This window comes from Macaca mulatta, chromosome 1 (genome assembly GCF_049350105.2).
Source record: "Macaca mulatta isolate MMU2019108-1 chromosome 1, T2T-MMU8v2.0, whole genome shotgun sequence".
NCBI classification, from domain to species: Eukaryota; Metazoa; Chordata; class Mammalia; order Primates; family Cercopithecidae; genus Macaca; species Macaca mulatta.
Window position 1 is genome coordinate 36,479,871 of NC_133406.1, and position 25,585 is coordinate 36,505,455.

Consider the following 25,585-nt stretch of genomic DNA (forward strand, 5'->3'; position numbering starts at 1 on the left):
TGTCATGTCACATGGCAGAAGGCAAAAGGGCAAAGAGAGAGGGCAACAAGGGGCTGAACTCGCCTTTTTTTTTTTTTTTTTTTGAGATGGAGTCTCACTCTGTTGCCCAGGCTGGAGTGCAGTGGCGCAATCTCAGCTCACTGCAACCTCTACCTCCCAGGTTCAAATGATTCTCGTGCCTCAGCCTCCCAAGTAGCTGGGATTAAAGGCACGTGCCACCATGCCCAGCTAATTTTTGCATTTTTAGTAGAGATGGGGTTTTACCATGTTGGCCAGGCTGGTCTCGAACTCCCAATCTCAGGGCCCACCTCGGCCTCCCATAGTGTTGGGATTACAGGCATGAGCCACCTCTCCGGGCCTTGAACTTGCCTTTTCATAGCAACATTAGTTCCACCCATGAGGGCAGAGCACTCATGGCCTAATGACCTCTTAAAGACTCCACCTTGATACTGTTACAATGGCAATTTCAACATGTATTTTGGAGGGGACAGACATTCAAACGGTAGCAGTTGGTGAAATAATTAAGGCAGATAGGTATCCTTAAAATAATTTTTTCGTAGGAGAAATTGTTTTAGACTTCAGAAACACAAGAAGAAGGAAGCTTATAGTACCCATTAACGTCTAAGGATACATCCTCTTGTTAACATTGTAGTGTACTTCATTCCAATCCGTGTGTGTGTATTTTGTTTTCCTACAGATTTGAAGTGAAACAGGGTTTTCCTCCAACCTTTTCCCCCCACCCAGCATCATACCATAGGCATTTCCCATTCCACTAAATTTTCAAAATTGTTTTTAACGGCTGCATGGTATTCCTTTCAATGGATGAACCATAATTTAACTATTTCCCAATCATTAGACGTTCAGATTGTTTAACATTTTTCCTGTTACAAACAGCACTGTGGTGAACATGTGTGTAAATCTCTGTACATATCTCTGATTAGTTACACAGAAACAATATCAAAACATGTAATGTTGCTTACTCATTATGTAGTGGTAATTCTAAAACAAAAATGATTTAAAGTATTTTACCTAATTTTTTTTTACTTTTGTCTGCCTAGCAGGCTTTCAAATTCCGTTTGATAATGAGAGGTTTTAAGTAACTTGTTCTATAACTTTTTCTTCCAGCATTCGGGTTTCTACCTGGAACAGACTGAACTACCTAAAGAATGGTGTGCTAAAGTCTGCCTTAAAATCTGCCATGGCCCATGACCCCATCTCCCCAGTGCTCTCTGATCCTCATCTGGACGCCGTGGATCAGCGGCTCCTGAGTGTCCTGGCCACTGTGAAGCAGTGTACCGACCAGTTTGGGGTGGACACAGTACTGGTGGAAGACAGGATGCCTCTCTCACACTTGTAATTCTCGACACAAAATAAGTGAAACTTCTTTTTACAAAGATAGAGAAACAGCACAATCAATTCCAAATGGTATGAGATGGATTGGAAGTGACCAGCAGCAAGTTCTGGTGACAGGGGACAGGGTGGCCTTGGATGTCTTTGGTGTTTTCTGTAGTGGAAACTAAAGCAAAGACCACAAGTTTCAGAGCATAGAGACATTCCTGCTGAATCGCCTTCTGACCTCCTCGGCAATTGCCCATTTTAGCACTGGGCATCACAGTTGGTCAGTCTTAATTCCCATGCCAAAGGACAAACAGGTGTGACATTTGGATAGACGAATACTGGGGTTGGCTCTGGAGCGTGTGTTTTGAATTGAACCTTGCAGTCCTTTCTCCCGCCTGTGGATTTTGTGGAAACACTTTGCAATCTCTTGTGTCTTTTTTTTTTTTTTTTTAACCAGAACTAGTTAAATCAGAATGCTTACTGTCCTACAGAGTGGCAGCAAATAAAACCTTGCATTCCATCAAGCCAAAATAGCACACTCTGTTGGAGGAGATACATGTTTCAGACAGAATTGGAGGGAAGGACAAAAACAGAAAGGTGTTTGGGCTTTTAAGCCATTGGGTAGTATTGTTTTGATGATCTTAGAGGAGGGAAGAAGAGAGAGAGACCCACTGGTGGAACCAGAATCGGGCAGATGATTGAAATTGAAAAACAGGTTCCCTTGTATTTAGGATCTTAAGGTGTGTAAAAAGCAAACATGACTTTGCACCTAAGTAAATTCTGCATTCTCATAGTTGTATCCCAATTAACCAAAAAGTTGTCTGGAGAAAATGCTATTACAATCTAAGCATGATTCTCTAAGGAGACTAATTTTTTCCCCTTTTGCCGAAAGCAGTCCTTCCCAAATTAACAAAGCAAACTGAAATAATACCTTGAATAACAGGTAGCCTGTGGTCTCTGTCATCCTCATTTCTCTTCTGAAATGAATTTCCACCTCTGCCTTTAGGGTATTTTGTCACTGAAGCTGCTGTTCCCAAGAGATCAGCAACCTTTTTGCCCCTTTCTCCTAAGAAAGGGACACTCCTACAGGTGAGAGTGTATACCTTACTGGTGGCTGGACTGGACTTATCTTGTGATTTGGGGCCACGGAAGACTGGAAACAAAGATTTTAAGCCGCCGCCTTCTTCTTCTTTTTTTTTTTTTTTTTTGAGACCAAGACACACTCTGTTGCCCAGGCTAGAGTGCAGTTGCATGATCTCGGCTCACTGCAACCTCCGCCTCCTGGGTTCAAGCGATTCTCTTGCTTCAGCCTCCAGAGTAGCTGGGATTACAGGTGCCCACCACCACGCCCAGCTGATTTTTATATTTTTAGTAGAGACAGGGTTTCACCTTGTTGGCCAGGCTGATCTCAAACTCCGGGCCTCAGGTGATCCACCTGCCTCGGCCTCCCAAAGTACTGGGATTACAGGCATGAGCCACCATACCCAGCCAAGATTTTAAGCCTTCTGAGCCTTGAAATTGAGGAGGTTAAAAGGAAGAGCCTTAAGATTTTGATTTATGTCAAATGCTAATTCCATCATTCAGTCTTGTCTGGAGTTCTGAACCCATGATGTTATATTATGCTTCTTTCTCCTCTTAGCACTCTCAAATTTCAGGTTGTAAAGCACAGTTTTCATTTTGTGTTCTGGCAAAGTGATGTCGACGTGTAAGTAGTTGCAGTAGAACACAGGGGCAAAGGAAGACAGGGCTGATGTGCCCGCTCACCTGTGGACTCAGAGCTATGTGCTTTGCTCCTGCATCTTGTCAAGGTGCGTTCCAGCTTTTCATTCCTGTCAAGCAGAGGCGAATATTTAAACAGTGTGGTTGAATACATTTAATGCCAGCCATTGGAAACTAGTTTTAGGCACCCACTCTCAAAAACAGCTTTAGAATTTATGCCCAGTTTTCTTGCATTGAAAGATAACTGAGTAACCTGTAACTATTTTTAAATAGCATGAAATTAGGAAACTTTTGTACATTTTATATACATTTTGAGATGAAGAGAACAATGGGCTGGGTTATAAAAAGGGTGTATTGAATTTAAGAAGACAGAGACTAGCACAAAACACAGAATTCGTGTTAACCAAAGGAGGCATTGATTTCAGTTTTAAGGCTACTCACTGTTGTGTGTCCAGGGAAATTCATAGCTCAGTATGAGAATACCTTGGTTAGTGCTCACCCACAAGCTTCCAGGAGCCAGCTGGGAGGAGACAATAGAAAGATATCAGCTCTGCTCTCCCTGTAAAGGTTAGTTGAACTGTTACGGATTTGTGGTCTTTCAAATACATGATGCCTTTAGTATGCCACACTGAAATGAATAAGAAGTCTGAAACTAGGAACTTCATAACACTGAAGGCAGAGATTCTGCTAAGGAAAAAAGCAGGCAGGAAAGAAAATGTCTCAATCCTTTCTTGAAAGCATTTGCAGAAAATATATCATTTCATTTTATTCGCATCTGTTTTCAGACTCGTGATCTTAAAAGGCATTCTGATCATAAATTTAGAATTTTCATCCATAAAATTTAGAACTCTAATCCATAAAGTTAGAATTGAGCTAATAGAGTGGTGTGACATGGCACTGAGAATATAAATTTTTGTTCTAAGTCAGGATTTCAGTAAGCTGGAAAAGTATGTTTAGGCAAATCTTGGAGAAAACCAACCATAAACTTACAGCTCTAAAATTCAGAAAGCGCTAAAATTTCAAACACTGTTTGAAAGAATAGGTCGGGGCCGGGTGCAGTGACTCATGCCTGTCATTCCAGCACTTTGGGAGGCCGAGTTGGGCAGATCACCTGAGGCCAGGAGTTCGAGACCAGCCTGACCAACATGGTGAGACCCTGTCTCTACTGAAAATGCAAAAATTAGCAGGGCATGGTGGCATACGCCTGTAGTCCCAGCTACTCGGGAGGCTGAGGCAGAAGAATTGTCTCTGTCTTAAAAAAAAGAAGAAAAAAAAGGAGGTGGATTTTTTTTTTAAGTGTTGTCACACTGTCCTACTTTCTCTATTAGAATCTAAGGCTGTTACAATCAAGTCGTTGCAGGGTTTGGATCAGCTGTAAGGTATGCCTACCAAACATCCAAAGGTAGATGTGGAGACATTTTAATACTACAAAACTAGGAAAATCCGAACTCATGGCCATTTCCTGCCCTCTTCCCACTTGTTACAAAATGTTTATTCTAAAGTTTGAATGGATAAATTTGAGTGTAAAGGTTTTGTTATAAAACTTTCTTTAGTATGAGGCTGCATTGTGGGTTTGGGGGAGGTGTAAATAATTTTCTGTGTAAAACAAATTCATAGGATCTGATTTGCTCAGAGTATTATTCAAGAATGTATTAATAAGGCATTGCCCCCTGTTTGCACTCAGGATTAATATGTCAAATGAAATTTAAGAAGGAAATGGAAGAATTCAGGTACATTAATTGCATATTATTTTGGGAAAGATGAATCCTATACATGGCAATTTTTCAATGTCATCCAAAGCCAGCATTGTCTTCCAAAGAAATCCATCTTTTTTTTCTAAAAAAAGAAAATGCTTTTGCCTTTCCTTCCCTTTCCATCCGCCATATTTCTTCAGCCTTTCTTCTTCTTCACCCGTGTATTCTTTGACCAGTAAATGGCCACACCTCAATGATGATAAAACAGCATCGTCAGTAAGCTATCTTATATGCCTCATCCTGTGAGTTTGAGCTTCAGGAAACATGAGTAAAGGTATATGTAATGTATATAGTCGTATATGTATTCTAGCAAGAAAAACATATTTATTTTAACAAAGGGGAACACTGACTTAAATTGCTGAAGGACTTGCAGCTAGTGAAAGGTTCTCAGTCTCTGAGAGTGGACCCTAATTAACATAAAGACTATTCATCAGCAAATACCTACTGAGCAGCTCTAGTGTGCCAGCACAGGCCAGGCCTACTAGTGAGCCAGGCAAACCTGTCTTTGGGAAACTCATTCTACAGGGGAAGGCCAGTTTTTTTCCCTTCAATTCCTCAAGTCTGGGTGGTGACAAGGTAGGAGGGACTGGGTACTGGACTACCACAGGTTTTTAGGAACTAAGGTGTTTCTCATAAACACAAAATGTTGGGTGAAACTGGCAACAACTTACTCGGAAGCTAATTTATTTGCTTAAATGGAAAGTGTGGGAGCCACTACCCTGTCTTTTGATCTGCCAAGGATTTCCTCTCAGAGCTGTTGCACAGAGATTGTACTTGGTAAGATACCAAACAAGACAGATATGCATCTAAATTTCTAATGTGTTCTATGGGTTTCAATTCTGAAAAAAGAAAATAAATAAAGATTTTAATAAATATGATGTCTGATCTTTTCCTCCTCTTTCTCCCTTCAGGATATTTCCAGTGGTTCCTATTTCAGTTTCCTTCCTGTTTTGTTAGGGGACAGAAGAAGATTACATCTTTTGTGACCACTTAAACTTCCACAGGGATTGTTTCATAGTACCTGGTGGATTAGACCTGCAGATTTCCTCACCAGTCTTCAAACGGTTCATACTAGATTGTAACTGTACCAAAATTTTTCATGGGATCATTCTTAGGTGCTTTTTATATATTTAATAGTTAATTCCATTTTTGCAGCTTCCTTAGAGGTAAAGGATTATGAATCCTGAAGCACTTGTCAGCATACTACAAAAAAGGTAGGAAGAGAAGGCCAGTTGCCCTAATAGTACTTCTTAGGACACCTAGATTTTTAACTTTTCAGATGGAATCCAGCATCATAAACCTCAACCAGATAACTGAACAAAGCTCTTAAGATTTTTATTGGGCCAGGCGCCGTGGCTCACGTCTTTAATCCCAGCACTTTTGGAGGCTGAGGCCTGTGGGTCACCTGAGGTCAGGAGTTTGAGACCAGCCCAGCCAACATGGTGAAACCCCTTCTCTACTAAAAATACAGAATTAGCTGGGCATGGTGGCGCATGCCTGTAATCACAGCTACTCGGGAGGCCGAGGCAGGAGACTTGCTTGAACCCGGGAAGTGGAGGTTGCGGTGAGCTGAGATTGCATGATTGCACTCCAGCCTGGGCAACAAGAGCGAAACAGATGAGCTGAGAAACATTCCTGTAATGTTTGTTTCTCATGCAGGGTTATTTAAATATGGAGACTTGCTTTTGTTTTGTTGTTTTTGAGACCGAATCTCAGTCTCAACAACAACAACAAAAAAAGCTGGGCGTGATGGCAAGCGCCCATAATCCCAGCTACTCAGAGGCTGAGGCAGGAGAATCGCTTGAACCCGGGAAGCGGAGGTTGCAGTGAGCCAAGATCGTGCCATTGCACTTCAGCCTGGGCGACGAGGGAAACTCTTTCTCAAAAAAAAAAAAAGTTTTATTTGCAGCATATTTGTGATAGTTTTTGTCATTTGTGTGTGAATACATGTGGGAGGCTAGTAGAGCCTGGTCTGTGTATCTCACTGACTCACCACATACAAATTCTTTTCCAGGCTAGAGTTCAGGATTCATTTGCTTCTCAAGCATATCAGAACAACTGGTATTAGAGCTTGAAAAAGGTAGCTGGGAGTAGGGAGTGTAGGGCTCTGTTACTGGGTAATTTTACCTAGTATGTTTGCTTATGAGACTGATTTTTAGCAGCCTTCATTTTGTAAAATAGGAATGGTCATAACCACTGGATTTCCATGGGTAGGGTTTTGTAAGGTATAAGCCCCAAGGAATAATGGTATTAAATCACAGTTTGTGAGATGTTTGGTCTGTTGTCAGTAGATCTTTGGGCCATTGTGCGGTGAGCTGTGGTATACTACTGACGTGATAGTGACTGTCTTTTTCCCTCAAAGAGCCTGCAGTCTAGACCTGGCAGAAAAAAAAACTGCTTGCCACGCACCAAGTCCCTCAGGAATTATATAAATTAATTGCAGTGAGAATAAGAAACAGGAGAGGATCATGGAGGTGGGGATTGCGAGGGGTTGGATTAGGCAGGACCTACATTGAAAAAGTGGAGATTGATCCAGGCCAGGCTTGACAAGAGGTGTGTATAGAACCCCTGACTCCGGAAATGCAGAACTATTTGCTTAGTGAATACAGGGCCTTCTGGGCCTGTACTTTCAGTACCTGGGTCACCAGAAATACTGCTTCAGGGGTTTCTCATTGTTTTAGGAAATGTGTGTGTGCCCTGTCTCTTAAGGACATTCTCAGTCCACCTGTAGTGCTGTATAGATGTTAAAGGAACATAGATGAGCTGGGAAACATTCCTGTAATGTTTGTTTCTCATGCAGGGTTATTTAAATATGGAGACTTGCTTTTGTTTTGTTGTTTTTGAGACCGAATCTCGCTCCAACACCCAGGCTGGAGTGCAATGGCGCGGTCTTAGCTCACTGCAACCTCCGCTTCCCAGGTTCAAGCAATTCTCCTGCCTCGGCCTCCCAAGTAGCTGGGACGACAGTCACGTGCCACCACGCCTGGCTAATTTTTATATTTTTAGTAGAGACGGGGTTTCTCCATATTGGTCAGGCTGATTGGTCTCAAGTGCTTGACCTCAAGTGCCTCAGCCTCCCAAAGTGCTGGGATTACAGGCATGAGTCACCGTGCCCGGCCGAGACTTGCTTTTGACCCAGAGTGTTTCCAAGGCAGATGGTTCTGACTGCCTTCGGCGGGGTTGGGAAGATGTCTATTGTAAGGCTAGGTCATACTCAGATGATATCAATAAAGGTGTTGTGTGCCAATTTGGCCTTAGGCTTTTTTTTTTTTTTTTTTTTGGATTGACAGTCTTGTTCCGTTGCAGGCTGGAGTACAATGGCACAATCATAGCTCATCGGCAGTCTCAAACTCCTGAGCTCAAGCAATCCTCCTCCCTCAGCCTCTCAAGTAGCTAGGATTACAGGCGCGCACCACCACATGCAGCTTATTTTTTATTTTTATTTTTGGTAGAGAGACAAGGGATCTAGCCTTATTGCCCAGGCTGGTCTCAAACTCTGGCTTCAAGCGACCCTCCTGCCTCAGCCTCCCAAAGTGCTGGGATTACAGGCATGAGCCACGGCTCCCTGCACAGAAAGACTTTAAAAGTGCAGGTTTTGATTCAGTATGTCTGAGGCCTGAGATTCTGCATTTCTGTCAAGCTCTCCTGGGTGATGCCAGTGCTGGGGTTCTGGAACCACTCTTGAGTAGCACCGTAATGCTTGCTAAAGAATCATAGCTGTCTGTAGTTTTCCCAACAGTCTCTAGATGTCCCCATCATCCACGATACTGCTCCCAGACCTTTAAAATGAGCACAGCCTTCAAGCCCTGAGACCAAAAGGAGTATTTATTGAAATACTCAAGAGACTTGTCTGGAAACTGGTGTTTAGATTTATTGTTTCTACACGGGACTGACTGGTGAAAAACTGTTTACTTCTTTTTTTTTTTTTTTTTTTTTTATAGCGAAAAATGTCAGCCGGGCGTGGTGGCTCACGCCTGTAATCCCAACACTTTGGGAGGCTGAGGCGGGCAGATCACTTGAGGCCAGGAGTTCAACACCAGCCTGGCCAACATGGCAAAACCCCGTCTCTACTAAAAATACAGGAAAAAAAAGAAAATTAGCGGGGCGTGGTGCTGAACGCCTGTAATCCCAGCTACTCAGGAGGCTGAGGCAGAAGAATCGCTTGCACCAGGGAGACAGAGCTTGCAGTGAGCCAAGATTGCACCACTGCACTCCAGCCTGGGTGACAGAGCAGGACTCCGTCTCTAAATAAATAAATAATAAAAATGTCTTGAAATCAAGTCGGTTGTCGAAGAACTTCCCAGCTAACCTACTTTATTTACCATGGGATGCTAAATCCAAGTCAGAACATCTCAGAAATGAGGAGGTAGCCCTACACGAAAGTTCCAAGCAAAGATAATTGTTTCCACAAAATCTTAAAACTTGGATTGTTTTAATAAACAATTGTTACTATTAATTTTTTCACCATAAATTCACTTGTAAACTTCACCAGTATTAACTAAAGCCATCCTCACCTCCTGTGTAGACCACCCAGAGCCTCCTCCAGGGCTGGGTAGATACAAAAATAAAAGTGGCCACATATTGAGTGTTGATGATGTGCTCATTGAATGAGCTCATTTAATCTTCACAGCAGCCCTATGAGGGGACTATTTTATTATCCCTTTTTATAGGTGAGGAAACAGGCATGGGACCGTTCAGTAACACACAGGGTTGCACAAATAGAAAATGGTAATCACTATGATAGACTGCCATTCAGACTGAAGCGACATTTGTTGAGTGAGTTAATTTTTTTTTTTTTTTTTGAGATGGAGTCTTGTGCTGTCACCCAGGCTGGAGTGCAGTGGCACGATCTTGGCTCACTGCAACCTCCGCACCCTGGATTCAAGCCATTCTCCTGCCTCAGCCTCCTGAGTAGCGGGGATTACAGATGCGCGCCATCACACTCCGCTAATTTTTGTATTTTTAGTAGAGACTGGGTTTCGCCATGTTGGCCAGGCTGGTCTCGAGCTCCTGATTTCGGGTGATCCGCCCTCCTCGGCCTTCTAAAGTACTAGGATTACAAGCCTAAGCCACCGCACCCGGCCTAATTTGTTTGGTTTTCCAGTAAGCACTGTGGTGTATGTGCTGTTAATTGTCTCTGGTGGACTCCACAAGCTTAATGTACACAGTGCTGGGCTGGTGCCATGGCTGCTTCTCTGAAAAGTTTTTGACATCACAGCGAATGGCTGAGACACTACGAACATTTTACTTTTCATCTCAACCTTGTGTCCAGCAAAGGTGCTTGTCTAGTTTCTGTAGCTGTTTGAATGAAAGGCGCAAATTTGGTGTGCTGCTGAGAATGGAGCAGACCTGGCACTGGGTGTAATCTAAGAGACGGGGGTGAAGAGATGAGTCAAGTTGCCTGTGACATTTGTGACACAGGGTGCTCAGATTCACCTTGCTGTCTGGAGGGCCCACCCTCAAAGCCACTAAACATGACGACATTAGCCAAGTCCTCTGATCTCTCTAGACAGCAGTTTTCTCCTAAGACAAGATGGCTTTTTGGCCATTGGCTGAAGTAAGCCAGGTGATTTTAAACAATGCATTAAGCTCTTCTGAAATCTAACAGCCTTGTTCCAAGCTGCTCGCTATGGAGAAGAGCGCGCTGAGGGAAAGAGGCCTGTAGTCTTTTGCCAGTGGTGTCGGATGGGCTACTCAGTCCCAGCACTTGAAAGTTGCAAACCTAGTCAAGAAAGTGCACACAGTACTTCACCTTTTTATGAGATATAATTACATTGACATGACGCCTTATGATTTACCCGTGACTCGGGGGGTTTCCAAAATCCAAACACTTCCAGACTGGGGCCCGTCAATCAGCTTCCTCTTGCTTTTCGTGGACTCCCAAACTGTGGAAACCTGCTGGTGTTTTGCTGCGGTTTCATTTCCCTCTGCGGAGGAGCCAGGGCAACCTCGGCCAGACAGGCACCCAGCTGCGCCCTTCTTTCCAGGGCCTCTTCACTCAGCTGACTCTCCTGGCCTGCCTAATGCTCCTGGCTGAGACGGTGTCCCGGCTTCCTCTAACAGGTTGGCGAGAAGTTGATCTGCAAACGCGAGGCAGAGCAGGAGTGTCCTTATTCGGTAGGCCTCTGATGGGCCACCAGGTCCGTCCGAAAGTCCTAGCCGAGTGATTGACAGTGGCCATTTCAAAGCCTGATTTCACCTTTGCAACCACAATCACGACCCAGAATAAACTGCTTCCAGGAAGCCAGTTAGTTGCACCTTGCCTGAAGTCAGTCTCCGGACTGCCTCTCAGGACCCCCGCCAGGGTTTCGGGTTCCCGCCTGGGTCACGTGTACGGAGGCTGCCAGTGCGCACTCAGCCCGGCCCGCCGGTCGCCAGAGCAACACCAATCCCGGGTTCACTCCCGCCTCGGAAGTGCGGTCCCCGCCCGACAGCCCCCGGCTTAAGGGAGCCTGGCTAGGCCGGCAGCCAGAGGGTCCCGCAGCTTGGGGCCGGCCATGCTTCGCGGCTCGTGGCGCCAGCTTTGGCTCTTTCTCCTGTTGTTGCTGCTGCTGCTGCTGCTCCCGGGCGCGCCTGAGCCCCGCGGCACCTCCAGGCCGTGGGAGGGAACCGACGAGCCGGGCTCGGCCTGGGCCTGGCCGGGCTTCCAGCGCCTGCAGGAGCAGCTCAGGGCGGCCGGCGCCCTCTCCAAGCGGTACTGGACGCTCTTCAGCTGCCAGGTGTGGCCGGACGACTGTGACGAGGACGAGGAGGCAGCCGCGAGGCCCCTGGGTAAGACCCCGTCCCCGCGGCCCGCCGTTCGCTGCGGAGCAGAGTGCGATCCGGGCGCGGCTGTGGTCGCCTCGCTCCTGCCCCGGGCGACGTCAGGGCCCGCAGTTCTGCTCCGCTCAGCCGCCGGTACCGGCTGTAGGCGGGGGCAGCCTCCGCGGAGCAGGGAGCCCCATCACCGCTCCGGCCCCACTCGCATCCCCGGTGCCGCCCCCTGCGGCCTGGCTGCCCGTCCCCTGCCGCCCCTCATCCCCGCGCTTTCCAGACTCGCTTGCACCGCCTGTGCCGTCTCCCAGCCCACCCTGGCGTTATTCGAAGGTGCTGCTCTTGACAGCGTCCGCTGTGGACATGCCTGGTGACTGCCGTCTCCCTTGCTGCTTTTGGACGCAGGGCTTGAGGACCGACAGTGGGCTGAGCTGGGGCTGGCAGTTGGAATCTGAGTTCTGGGTGTCGCTCTGTCCCTGACAAATTGTGTGGCAACGTTGCCGCATCACTGTCGAGCTCCGGATGGTCTCCTCTCGGTCTCACAGCTCTTCCTTTTCCAGGCTGGCGCCTTTCCCTGTTGGGCCAGCGGTACTTGGATCTCCTGACCACGTGGTACTGCAGCTTCCAAGACTGCTGCCCCGGTGGGGATTGCAGAATCTCCAACAACTTTACAGGTTGGACCTCGCATGGCTTCAAGGGACTAGGGATCTGTGGGGAGGGGACGCAGTCCAGGGGAAATGGTTAGATGCAAGGGACCTTTCGTCATCCTGTCCAACCTCCCCACAAGCAGGAACTTCTGCCACAGTCTGAGGTTTTGAAGGAGTACCAAATGCTTGAGAGTCAGGGAAGCCCCTTTTTGGCCTCTAGCTTAATAGCCCAGGCAAACTGAGCTGTTTCGTGCATCTTGAGGATCCATGGGAATGCCATGAACACATCACACTCAGCTAAGCTGGGAGGAGGGAACAGGCCCTCATTACCACCGTGTGTCCCCTGTCTAAACAGGTTTTCCTCTGCTCATTTGTCAGCTACCCCCACCATGTCCTCCCGCATCCCTGAGAGCGTTTCCAAGGAGAAGAGAATACCTAATATCTGTTATACATACCAGGCACTGTGCTAAGAGTTTCAAAGGGATTAACTCATAATCCAACATCTCCTTTGATCTCTAGGAGAGTCAGGCCCAGAGCACCTTGTTTCACTCTAAACAGAAACAGGGACCTCTCAGAGGGGCTGGAACTATCCAGTGAGAGAACTGATCAGAAATTCTGGGTTATGATTACAAGTGTCCCTTTCTTTTTTTTTTTTTTTTTTTTTTGAGACAGAGTCTTGCTTTGCATCCACACTGGAGTGCAGTGGTGCGATCTCAGCTTACTGCACCCTCTGCCTCCCGGGTTCAAGCAATTTTCCTGCCTCAGCCTCCCGAGTAGCTGGGATTACAGGTGCCCACCACCACGTCCGGCTAATTTCTGTAGTTTTAGTAGAGACGTGGTTTCACCATGTTGGCCAGGCTGGTCTTGAACTCCTGACCTTGTGATCTGCCCACCTCGGCCTCCCAAAGTGCTGGGATTACAGGTGTGAGCCACTGCACCCGGCAACCAGTATTTTCTAATTAGTTTGGGTGACTTGATTTGCATATTGCAGTTGATTTGCATTTTCACTCTCACAAGGTCATCTTTGGCCCCATGTTCTGAAACCTATTCAGACATTTGCAAAAGCTTCCTCTCTTTTCCCCAGGAGCAATTTCTTACCCAGAGTTCTGATCCCAGCTCCTTCAGTCTCCATAAATGAGGCCCACCTTAGATATTTAGGTCACTTAATTGGCCAAAATGCCAATAACACAGTGTTTTTAGGGACACAGTCTGGCTCAGGACAGAAGATAGGAGTACATACAGGTCAGGAAGTCTGAATTTGGATCACTGCTGACTTGGATAAGACCCTAGGTGGCAATTAGCGAGTTACTTTCTGCCCTCAACTACGTTCTGCCCTCAACATGCCTGTTCGACAAAGGCCTGGATATCCAAATTGTTGCGGCCGGGGAATCAGAGACTCCTCCACTGGATTCCTAGTCTTGCCTCTTCCTTGCTGGCAGAGTCCTTCCCAAGTGTCCATTTCCTCAGCTGTATTTTATTTTATTTATTTATTTATTTTGAGACCAAGTCAGTCTCTGTCACCCAGGCTGGAGTGCGGTGGCGTGATCTCGGCTCACTGCAACCTCCGCCTCCCAGGTTCAAGCGATTCTCTTCCCTCAGCCTCCCAAGTAGCTGGGATTATAGGCGCACGCCACCATGCTTGGCTCATTTTTGTATTTTTAGTAGAGATGGGGTTTTGCCACATTGACCAGGCTGATCTCGAACTCCTGACCTCAGGTGATCCACCCACCTCGGCCTCCCAAAGTGCTGGGATTACAGGCGTGAGCCACCTCGCCCAGCCAGTTTCTTCAGCTTTAAATGGGAATAATAATGCCTGCCTTGCAGAATTGTGAAGACTAAATGTAAAACACTTAGCCCAGTTCTGAATACAGAGAAAACAGCAAATGTTAATTTTCTTCTATGTCACTACTACTTTTGGAGCAATGTGTGATACCCTCAACGTTTTATCATAGACCTTGACCTCCCAAGGCTCCAGAATACACGCTCTGGGCTGGCTTGAGGTGTTCAACCAATTGATCCTGGATTTGGAGTGCTCACCCACAGCTGGCAGCACACCCTCCCTGCCTCCACTGTGGCTCCTGGTAGCCCCATCTCCAAATCCTACAACCTCAGGTCTGAGAGGAAGTTAGGCCTAGCAGAGGGCTTTGCACACTGGAGCTGCTCTCAACAAGTGTCGGCTGAATTGAATGAGAATGAATAAAATCAAGCTTCTGCATGAAACAGGGAGCCCTGAAACCAAGGGATGGGAGCAGCCTCAGGACATGGGGGACAGGATTCCTCCCTAGACAGGTCTGTGCCAACTGCTCTGGGTATGTGCAGGATCTTCAGGAAGGGTGATTCCTCTGTCTCCCTAAGTCCCATCTTTATTTCCCAAACTCTTCAAAAAGTAGTCCTTGAGGCCAGGCATGGTGGTTCACACCTGTAATCCCAGCACTTCGGGAGGACGAGGCGGGCGGATCACGAGGTCAGGAGTTCCAGACCAGCCTAGCCAACACGGTGAACCCCATCTCTACTAAAAATACAAAAGTTAGCCGGGCATGGTGGCGGGCACCTGTAATCCCAGCCATTCAGGAGACTGAGGCAGGAGAATCGCTTGAACCAGGGAGGCGGAGCCGAGATTGCACCACTGCACTCTAGCCTGGGTGACAGAGCAATACTTCCTCTCAAAAAAGAAAAAGGAAAGAAAGTAGTCCTTGCATCCCTTCTGCTACAAAGTCTGCCTTCTGTCTGCTTATTATGCCAAACAGGAGGAGTAACTGATCCCAACCAAGAGAGATTCAGAGTTGCTTGGTTTCCGGGCTGCTGGCTGCTGTGGTGGATGCGCCTCTGTGTGCCTTTTGCTGTGACTGCCTCTTTCTCGTCCTTAGGCTTAGAGTGGGACCTGAACGTGCGGCTGCATGGCCAGCATTTGGTCCGGCAGCTGGTCCTAAGAACAGTGAGGGGCTACTTAGAGACGCCCCAGCCAGACAAGGCCCTTGCTCTGTCGTTCCACGGCTGGTCTGGCACAGGCAAGAACTTCGTGGCACGGATGCTGGTGGAGAACCTGTATCGGGATGGGCTGATGAGTGACTGTGTCAGGATGTTCATCGCCACGTTCCACTTTCCTCACCGCAAATATGTGGACCTGTACAAGGTGAGGCCGACCAGGGCTGGGGTGAGGCCTCTGTGCTGGGAGGAAGACCCTTCTGCCAGCCCTTCCTTGCAAGGAAGTGGGCTCTGGAGAAGCCTGGGGAGGTGGGGACAGGTGGCAGAACCTGTGACAGAGCCACTCACTCGGTCCACTCCTCACGGAGGCCCTGAGCATCTGGTGGGGACTGGTGTTCCAAACCCCCCCACTGCTCTGTCCCCCGAATAGTCACACTCGAGAGGCTGGACGCTGCACTTAAGCAGGGACGCTGCATGTTGATTTTTGTTGTAGAAGTATTGAAATGTCACAGGCAGTGTAGAACAGAGAAAAGCAAAAACTATCGGACTGTCCACATGGGCACACCCTTGTCAACTAAGGAGAGTTAGCATTTTATGTGCTGCCTTTGGTGCGGAACGTTTCCCCAGGCTGTCATTGTAACTACATTGGACAGAGAGTGGCATATCCTGCCTTTTTAAAAAGCAGGCCTATTGGCCGGGCGCAGTGGCTCACGCCTGTAATCCCAACACTTTGGGAGGCTGAGGTGGGCAGATCACAAGGTCAGAAGATCGAGACCATCCTGGCTAAGACGGTGAAACCCCGTCTCTACTAAAAATACAAAAAATTAGCCGGGCGTGGTGGCGGGCGCCTGTAGTCCCAGCTGCTGGGGAGGCTGAGGCAGGAGAATGGCGTGAACCCAGGGGTTGGAGCTTGCAGTGAGCCGAGATCGCACCACTGCACGACAGAGTGAGACTCCGTCTCAAAAAAAAAAAAACAGGCCTATCCTATCTTATATGATTTTCCACGTCTTCCCGTGTCGGCTTATTATATAACAGCAAGTGGATGGACAGAAATTTCCTTGGCTGTTCTGCCGTTTGGGTTTCTTCTACTAATTCAGCCATGTAGTATTGAAAACATACCAGAAGAGCCGGACAGAAATGACTGCACCTGTCTTTGGCTTTCTGTTCTGATATCTGGAATGTGTTCACCTGGGAAGATTATGTCAGTGTCTGAGGACAGGGACTGCCCACGTCTCCTGGCAGTTTCCATATGGCTTTGGAGGGCAGGGGCAGGCTGAGCTGGCCTCTCCAGGAAGAACTATTTGGCTTAGACTGTGGCAAAACTGCTGCAGCCCCAGCTTCCCCGCTCTGAAAACTGGCATGTGCACAGCCCTACACCTCACACTTTCCCCCACACAGGTGCACCCAGTAGACAGGAGTGTGGGCTCTGGGGTGGGAGCTGGGCCTGAATAATATATTCCCTGCCCATTTTGATGAACATTGCAAAGAACCATCTTTTCACTTGAGGGTTTACTATCTTGCCTGGGACAAAGAACCCTCCGCAGCCCCTTGCAGGAGCGAAGTCGGATGTTGGTTGGGCCCAGTGAGTCCTTCAGCAGACTTCCCCCCTGAGATCTCGGCCCAGCCAGGGTGCCCGTGGGCGCTGTGCACCCGGGAGTTCAGGGCAGGGGACTGTGACTGCCTCTAGGCACATGAGCCTCTTCTTGCCCATCACCCCTGTGTTAAAGCCCAACTCCTACCCACCCCCTGGGAATAGACCCCGAGCTTAAACAGGGAAGTGGCGCCTGGATTTTTTTGTTGTAGAAGTAATGAAATTTTGCAGGCAGTGTGGACATTATTAGCTCGGGGATGGGACCTAGTCCTGGAGAGGAGAAAGCAGGGCTGGAGCAGGGGCCCCTTCTCAAGGGCAGAAGGGCTTCTCCCCACTCCTTTCTAGGCTCTTTCCTAGTCCCCAGGCTGGCTTCACCTTGTTTAGCTTTCAACCCTCAGGGTGCTTGAGAATCACCTGAGAGCTGGTCAGATGCAAATGTCGTAGGCCTTCCCCCAGAGCTTGGATTTGATAGGTTCGAGGGGGTGAAACCCAGCCCCAAGGAGTCCATTGCACATGCCCAGGGGAAACCACGCCCTCAAGGCCAGAGGCGGAAGGAGTCGCCAGTTCCCCAGCTGCTCCCTATATCCCATGCAGGAGCAGCTGATGGGCCAGATCCGGGAGACGCAGCAGCTCTGCCACCAGACCCTGTTCATCTTCGATGAGGCTGAGAAGCTACACCCAGGGCTGCTGGAGGTGCTTGAGCCACACTTAGAACGCCGGGCCCCTGAGGGCCACAGGGCCGAGTTTACATGGACTATCTTTCTGTTTCTCAGGTGGGTTCTGGGGAACAGTAGTCAGGAGGGCTGGGGGAGGGGAAGATACTAGCTGGCAGTGGAGGCTTCCACACGCCCCCAGGTTCAGAACCTTTTCCTCAAGAAAAAACAGCACAAACTCTGGTACAGAAAGCAGCAGCCAGCTGTGATGGCTCACACCTGTAATCCCAGCACTTTGGGAGGCCAAGGTGGCCGGGTCCCTTGAGTCCAGGAGTTCAAGACCAGCCTGGGCAACACAGCGAAACCCTATCTCTACAAAAAGTACAAAAATTAGCTGGGCGTGGTGACGTGTGGTCCTAGATATTCGGGAGGCTGAGGTGGGAGAATCGCTTGAACCCAGGAGGTGGGGGTTGCAGTGAGCTGAGATCGGGCCACTGCACTCCAATCTGGGTGACAGATTTTTTGAAACAAATTCCCAAGGCAAGCCTGGTTAGAGAACGGCATAGTCTCCCATCAAGTCCAACATGGCCATTTCTTCCTCCAGCCTTGGAAGGTCTATTTCTGCTCCAATCATGAGAAGTCATCACTGGCTTAAAATCCAGGGCATACGGGTTGAGAGAAACCCATGCTTCCTCTGAGTACCTGTAGTTCAGTTGTGACACTGCCACGCAGGACCCAGTCACTGAATCACGGCACTGTGGGTCCTGTACTTTTGTTGACATGTCTTTGCGGGAAGACAACTTAGAAATAACTTGTCCAACCTCATCTTTTTGCAGAGGCTCCAACTGGGGGAGTCCTGCGTCTGTTACAAGTTGAGTTTGGGTCCTTGTTGACCCAATTCGAAGGCTTCACAATAGCTCGAGCCTCGGTAGGAGTCAAACCAAGTGCTTTCTTCCCAACTCCACTCCGGCCTCGCCTTCCCCAGGCCAGCACTTGCTTGCTGGGGGGTTTTCCCAAGCTGCAGGGTGCACTTTGTGAGGATGGGGAAGTTGGTGGGGAGATGCTGATTTTCATCCTAGCTTGGGGAGTGTGGAGGGGTGAAGGGGTGAGCTGTGGAGGGCACATCTTGTTTCAGTGTGGATTCACAAGAAGAACTGAAACGGGCCAGGTGCGGTGGCTCACGCCTATAATCCCAGCACTTTGGGAGGCTGAGGCGGGTGGATCACCTGAGGTCAGGAGTTCGAGACCAGCCTGTTTCCACTAAAAATACAAAAATTAGCTGGGTGTAGTGGCAGGCGCCTGGAATCCCAGCTACTAGGGAGGCTAAGGCAGGAGAATCACCTGAACCTGGGAGGCAGAGGTTGCAGTGAGCTGAGACCATGCCATTGCACTCTAACCTGGGCAACAAGAGAGACTCTGTCTCTAAAAAAAAAAAAAAAAGTGAAACAGGTTTAAACCATTGCTGACTTGGGATTTCTGTGTGGTGGCAGGCAGCCCTCCTGGTCTGTAGGTGAAGCTGTGGAGACTTAGAATGCATTGCGAAGTGGGAGGGGAGCGGGGCGCCCAGGGTGGCTTTTAAGAGAGAGCTCTCTTGCATGATTTGAGTGCCCAGAACCAGGAGGTGAGGACAGTACATTCTTCTAATTAGTTTTTATCCCCACGTTCTGTACTGTTTATTTCCCACCTTCGGAGGCAGCTGGGCTCACCTCTCCTCCTGTTATAGGGAGTCAGGTGGAGGCTGCAACATGCATATGAGCCCAAACAGAGGAGTCACCTGGGTGCTCTGTGGTTTCTCCCCTTGAGCCCTGGGTTGGGGAGTCAGGGGACCCTCTGAACCACCGATGTGGAAGCCAGTCCTTCCCACGGCACGGAGCGAAGCGTGGTGACCCAGCCTCGGGCCTCCCTTTCGCTTCCACAGGGATCTCTCTTGCACTGAGTGTCTTCCTCCTCCCTTTCCCCGTCAGGGGTCTCCTGGCTTCAGGTGGTGCCAGCCACACAGACTCTCCCACCCACTTCTCAGCTTGGAAAACCTCACCTGGGCCATGATTGCCTAATGCGACCCGGTGACCTTGCAGTCTCTAGGCAAATGTTAGCCTTTGTAGTATTTTGGCCGTCGACCCGACGGCAGCACCCTCCAGCCCCTCACCAGCCGCCTGGCCTTTCTCCCCGTGACCCAGCCTCGGTGGACTGTCCGAGGCCACGTGATTGTGGGCGGCATGGGGCGGGGCCTGCGGGAAAGCCGTCTGCCAGACTCCTCCATGCCACAGCAGGGTGGGGAGGTCTCCCAGGAGCCTTTGAGCTCCAGGGAGGAGGATGTGTAACTGACAAGGATGTAAAGGACAGATTAAAAAGATGTGGCCTTGGGTTCTAGTGGCTCTGGTGTGGGCCTGTGCCCAGCCTTTACGAGCCAGAGGTCCCCCTCCAGCCGAGGGCTGGGCTGACATAGTCTGTCCCCAGGCTGTCCAGGGTGGCAGCCTCTCAACCTCTGAGGTTCTCAGGTAGTCCGGCGATGGCTGGGAGGAGACACTGTGTTGATATTGGAGTTTCTGGACTTGATCTCTATAATGAGCTTCAATTAATCATCCCTTGTAATAAGGATTCTAGGGCATGAGAGAAAAGCACAGCTGATTCAAACTGCTAGAGTGACCAAGTCACACTGTAGGAAGAGCAGCAGTTTAATTCTGAAATAAATCCTAAACCTGCCATTTGAAGTGAGTCGCCAGTGGTTTTGCTGGCCTCCCCCTGGTGGCAGGAGAGAGGAGGTGGGAGCTGAAGCAGGGAGTTGAGTGTGGTGCTCAGAGCCTGTCCTTCATCCGGGCCAGGGAATCGGGGCCGGTGGCTGGGCATCAGAAAAGTAACATTACTTCGCCCACTTCTGCCAAATATAGAAGGCTGCAAGAATGGGCTCACACGGCAGGACAGGAACGTGGAACTCTGCGATCGGAGCTGCTGCCCTGTTCTCATGGGAGCTGCAAAGTGACTAGGGTAGTTAAAGCCTGTTTCCTTTGTGCTGTTGTCAGGAAAAGGAAAGGACTTTGAAAAATTATAGAACTACACAAATAGAAATTATTCGTGGAGTCGTGGGCCTTGCGCCCCAGCCCCGTGTCTGTTGGCTGCCTGTTGACTAACGAGAGGACAGCTTAGATTGGTCCAGTCCTTACTTTATAAATGAGGACACTAAGGCTCAAAGAGATGATCGAGTCTATGTCTGTTCTTTAGGAAAGACAGAGCAGTTAGCATGGGGTTTGTTATCAGTAACCACCAGTTCTCTCTGGTGAGGCCTTAAGTCCCCTTCCTTTGGGGTCTTAGGGATAAGGCTGGTGAGATCAGCCCTGGCAGGGGCTGGAGGCAGGGGAGAGGGCTGGTTGAGAGAGGTGCCTTCTGGCTCCTCCAGACTTCCCAGTGACGCAGGTGGCTGTGGAAGGGAATGGAGGTGCTCCGGGAAGACAGTCTGTCTGAAGGTAGAACGCTGGTGCTGGAGTGGCGATCCTGAAGACGGGAGGGGTGGCGCATAGAGAGGGGCCCCAGGTTATGGGTCGGTGGGTGAGATTAAAGCCTGTAAAGTGGTGGAAGAAAAGGGACTTTGGCTGTGAGACAAAACAGGAGAGCTTGAGAAGGGTGGAGATGGTGCAGACACATGTGCAGAGATGTCCCTTTATTTACTAAAGGCCGTGTGCCTGATATGTGCAAAGCACTGGGGTTACAGAAATAAATAGGCCCAGCTTCCTGCCCCATGTGATGGGACCTCTCTTTACCCGCATCAGCACCTTACAGGATGGAGAAGGCCCTGGAGTCCGTGCCCCTGGGCTGGGGTGAGGGAGTATCACTGTGGGGTTTCACAGCATCCCAGATCCTGCCTTCAGCCTCTGCCAAGGTAAACAGTGCTACCTGCCTCCTGTGGGGAATGCAGGATGGGCCAACACCCTGGCAGCAGACTCTTACCTCAGCTTACGCAATGGTGGCTGCTCCTGTGTGCACAGGTATGTGCCTGGAAGGCCTTCCTGCAGCAGCGGCAGTGTCGGCAAGTGGAAGAGGGTTGTGAGCTGCTTCTCGGGGGAGGCCTGGCTGAGCAACTGACCTTGAGCAAGCACTGCAGATGGCCCTTGTTCCTGCCGGGCTCCTCCAGCTGGGAGCTCTCAACCCCTGGTAAATTCTGGTTGTGAAAAACACATTGGCACCTCCCCCTACGATGAGGCACCCAGTTGGACAACTTGGCAGTCCAGGCTTACCTGCATGGCAGGGAAGGATGCCTGCCCAGCTTTAGCGTCTACCCAATGGCGGAGGCAGGGAGGGAGAGAACCACACAGCTCCCCTCACTTCCCAGGAGCCCCCATGGAACAACAGGGTGTGGTCACAGGCTAAATGAGCAAAGATGTGAGTTAATATACTGGTGGGTGTCATGGGGGCTTTCAGAGCCGGGTAAGGAGGGAAAGAGATGGAGATACTGGTTCCCCACTCCTTAACCTGCCACCTGCCTTCCCTGTCCTTTACCCTACCTCATTCTACTGGACCTGAGGAAAACGCAAGGGGGGCTGAGGTAGGAGGATCACTTGAGCCTAGGAGTTCGAGACCAGCCTGAGGAACATAGTGAGACCTTGTCTCTACAAAAAAAAATTTTTTTAAATAGCGCCAGGCACACCTGTCATCCCAGCACTTTGGGAGGCTGAGGCGAGCAGATCAGCTGAGGGCAGGAGTTCAAGACCAGCCTGGCCAATATGGTGAAACCCTGTCTCTACTAAAAATACAAAAATTAGCTGGGCATTGTGGCACGTGCTTGTAATCCCAGCTACTTGGGAGGCTGAGGCAGGAGAATCTCTTGAATCCAGGAGGCAGAGGCTGCTGTGAGCTGAGATCATGCCACTGCACTCCAGCCTGGGCAACAAGAGTGAAACTCCGTCTCAAGAAAAAAAAAAAAACAAATCTGGGTAGAGTGGCATGTACCTGCAGTCTCAGCTACTTAGGAGGCTGAGGTGAGAGGATTAGCTGAGCCTGGGGAGGTTGAGGCTGCAGTGAACCAAAATCACACCACTGTACTCCAATCTGGGTGACACAATGAGACTCCGTCTCCAAAGAGAGAGAAAGCACAGGGAAGTGCGAGTGCACTGATGTGGAGCTGGGCAAGGCCTCGGTTTCAGGAGCTGGTGGAGCTGGCAGAGGCTGCAGCCCAGGGAGGGAGGACAGCTCAGTGAGGTGGGGGAGAAGTACTCCTGGGCTGGGGAGGACGGAGGAGGTCCACGTCTCCACCACCTCTGTCCCAGCTTCCCTGCTGGTTGCTCTACGGTTGCTCTTCTCTCCCTATCCCCTTTCTCCCTCCTGTCTCTAACCCAAATTGCTTTCTGTGCTTCACACCCGTAATTCTAGTTGCCCAGTGATAGCACAACCTGAGAGAGATCACAGGCAAGCAAAAAACACTCATAAACCAGGCTTTCATCTCTACCCTTCCATGTTCCACCTCTGTTAAGGGGGACAGCAAGCAGCTTGAGGCTAACACTTGTTGTTTCATGACCTCCTTTCACTTCTCACATCTATCAGTTACAGGGTTTTTCAATTGTGCCTCCATAACTAATTCTTAAATCCTCCTTTCCATCCCTTCTCCATGGTCCATAAGCTCAAGTCCATGTACATGACAGACAAAGGCCTTCTCACCCTAGCCTTGGCCAACCTTTCATGCCTATGCTCCTCTGGCGCACCCAGGCCTGGACACATCCCTTCCTTGTCAAGTGTCTGATGGTCACTAATTGTTCTTTATTTGCTCAGAAGCCTCGTCCTCCCTCTGAAGCCTTCTCCTTAGAACTCACTCACTCCTCCATTAGCGCTTGCCACACTGTCCTGGAACCGAATACACGGATGCCCCTCAGACCACACAGAAGTAAAGAACCACATCTTACCATCTTCATGCTCCCTGCACTTAGCACAGTCTCAGTAAGTGTGCGTCAAAAGGGAACAAGAGAGAATGGGTGGCAAAGCTGGACAGTGTCTTCTGTGCAGACCTTTAGGTTGTGAGGTTGTGACAAGGTCTCCTGGAAGACAGAGGTCCACGCCCCTCAGCCTCTATTCTTCCAGGCATCAATGCATTGGTTTCAGCGGTGAGATAACACATATGGAAGCTAAATATAAAGAAATGGGTTAACAAGCTCTTGTCTCTTTCAGTAATCTCAGGGGCGATATAATCAATGAGGTGGTCCTAAAGTTGCTCAAGGCTGGATGGTCCCGGGAAGAAATTACGATGGAACACCTGGAGCCCCACCTCCAGGCAGAGATTGTGGAGACCACAGGTAAGTAAGTGACTCAGTATGCCTCTGGTGAGAGCCACAGCTGGTGATAATTAATTTGTTTGTTGGAATGTGTGTTTATGAGGTAGATAGGGTACTTGGGAACACAGAGGGCAGCCCATAATCATCTCACATTGTCAACCTTGGGTAGGCACAAGAAACGTGCCTGAGCTCCTTTTCTGGAAATACTTGGAAGAGGAGTTTGCACGGGCCCCAACAACAGGCGCAGTGGTCTCTGAAGCCTGAGACTCTGAGTCTCACTTCAAGACTTTACCTAAAGGAGACACAGCTGTAGAGTTCTTGACACACACTGCAGACAGCACTCCTAGAGTTGAGAGAAGAGAGCCCACCTCACCCCGCCCTTCAGTTTGGGGGCACCTTAAAACTCCAGTTGGGGCCAGGTGCGGTGGCTCACACCTGTAGTCCCAGCACTTTGGAAGGCTGAGGCGGGCGGCTAACTTGAGTCCAGGAGATCTAGACCAGCATGGCCAACATGGTGAAACCCTCTCTCCAAAAAATACAAAAAACAGCCAGGTGTGGTGTGCGCCTGTGGTCCCAGTTACTCACAGGCTGAGATGGGAGGATCCCTTGAACCCAGGAGGTGGAGGCTGCAAGGAGCCCAGATCGCACCACTGTACTCCAGCCTGGTTAAGCAAGCCCCTGTTTAAAAGAAACAAACAGCAACCCCCCACCCCCCTCTAAATTCCAGCTAAGTTCAGTCCTAGGTCAGACTCCATGTAACTTTGGTCTTGATTTCAGACAATGGCTTTGGCCACAGCCGTCTTGTGAAGGAAAACCTGATTGACTCCTTCATCCCCTTCCTGCCACTGGAGTACCGTCACGTGAGGCTGTGTGCACGGGATGCCTTCCTGAGCCAGGAGCTCCTGTATACAGAAGAGACACTGGATGAAATTGCCCAGATGATGGTGTATGTCCCCAAGGAGGAACAACTCTTTTCTTCCCAGGGCTGCAAGTCTATTTCCCAGAGGATTAACTACTTCCTGTCATGAAGGCTAGAGGAAGACTTCCTGGAGCTCCCTTTCTTCCAATAACGGGACCCTGGGACCTGTAGGAGCACCCTGTTTGGGACTGTGAGCTGTGTGAGGGGCTGTGGACTGGCATCCAGCAGTCACTAACACACAACTGGTGTGTAAAAGGCAGGCCTTACATTAGAAGCTGAGCCAATCCTTTTTCTTTTTTTTCCTTTTCTTTTTTTTTTTTTTTTTTTTTTGGGGGTCCCACCGAGATAGGAACTTGGATTGCTGGATTCAAAAACAGACCCCATTCTTAAGATCACTTGGTGCCTTAAAGACACGCATTCCAAAGTGGAATGTGGTTGAAGAAAGTGGGCCAGGTGGTTGAAGACAGGCGTGTGGGAGCTCAGCAAATCCCAAAGGCTTATTATGACACTCCAGATGGTCTCCTTAGCATCTCAGCTCTTCTGCAAGGAAGAGCTTGGGTGTTGGGCCTCAAAGGCTGTAGAGTCCTTGGGTTAGAGAGCTGGGGAGAACGAAGTTCTGTGACCCAGGAGTGGCGAGTACACTCTAGGTTTACGGGCTGGTGGGCTTTCAAATTGGGACTCCCAGAGGAAAGCCGGGCTGCTTCTGTTGTGAGCAATCAGCCAAGAGCCTGAGGCTGAAGGGAAAAGTACACAGAGGAAGGTGTTTTACAAATCAGGTCAGTGTAGGCCAAGACTTATGGTCTACAGATTTTGGTGGGGGAGGGGGGAATCTTTTCAAAGACAATTGGGGGTCTTGACGTGTTAATGTAAAGATTAAAATTTTTGATTTTTCTAAAATCCTTGGCCTACTTTCTTACTGTTTCTGAGATCTAGCAAAATTTCAAACCTGATAATCCTGGTAAGGCCTGGCAGAGACAGGGTGGATGCTGGCACACATGGAGCTAGCAGGGTATGTGGCTGGTCTGCCCATCT

General features: G+C 49.2%; 2 protein-coding genes and 1 long non-coding RNA gene across 4 annotated transcripts in view; 2 read left to right on the top strand and 1 right to left on the bottom strand.

Moving 5' to 3' along the window:
- FAM20B (FAM20B glycosaminoglycan xylosylkinase) overlaps nucleotides 1-5,684 on the top strand; it is a 49,079-nt gene extending 43,395 nt beyond the window's left edge. Inside the window, 1 exon segment of one of the 2 annotated variants that reach the window (NM_001260759.1) lies at nucleotides 1,126-1,758. In NM_001260759.1, the coding sequence (NP_001247688.1) occupies nucleotides 1,126-1,357 (232 nt within the window). In that variant the 3' untranslated portion in view covers nucleotides 1,358-1,758. 2 annotated transcript variants of the gene reach the window in all.
- A 5,563-nt stretch (nucleotides 5,685-11,247) lies between these two features.
- On the top strand, nucleotides 11,248-24,845 carry TOR3A (torsin family 3 member A). The gene is given in 6 exon segments (NM_001265670.1): nucleotides 11,248-11,582; nucleotides 12,125-12,238; nucleotides 15,079-15,344; nucleotides 17,322-17,500; nucleotides 23,531-23,655; nucleotides 24,412-24,845. Coding segments are annotated over 6 exon segments (1,209 nt in total). The 5' UTR covers nucleotides 11,248-11,308; the 3' UTR covers nucleotides 24,663-24,845.
- LOC114679386 (uncharacterized) lies at nucleotides 20,577-21,739 on the bottom strand. The gene is made up of 3 exons (XR_013416800.1): nucleotides 21,610-21,739; nucleotides 21,323-21,523; nucleotides 20,577-20,936 (listed from the first exon to the last, which is right to left on the bottom strand). It is a non-coding gene; the product is annotated as an uncharacterized LOC114679386 (long non-coding RNA).
- Nucleotides 24,846-25,585: the final 740 nt, after the last annotated feature.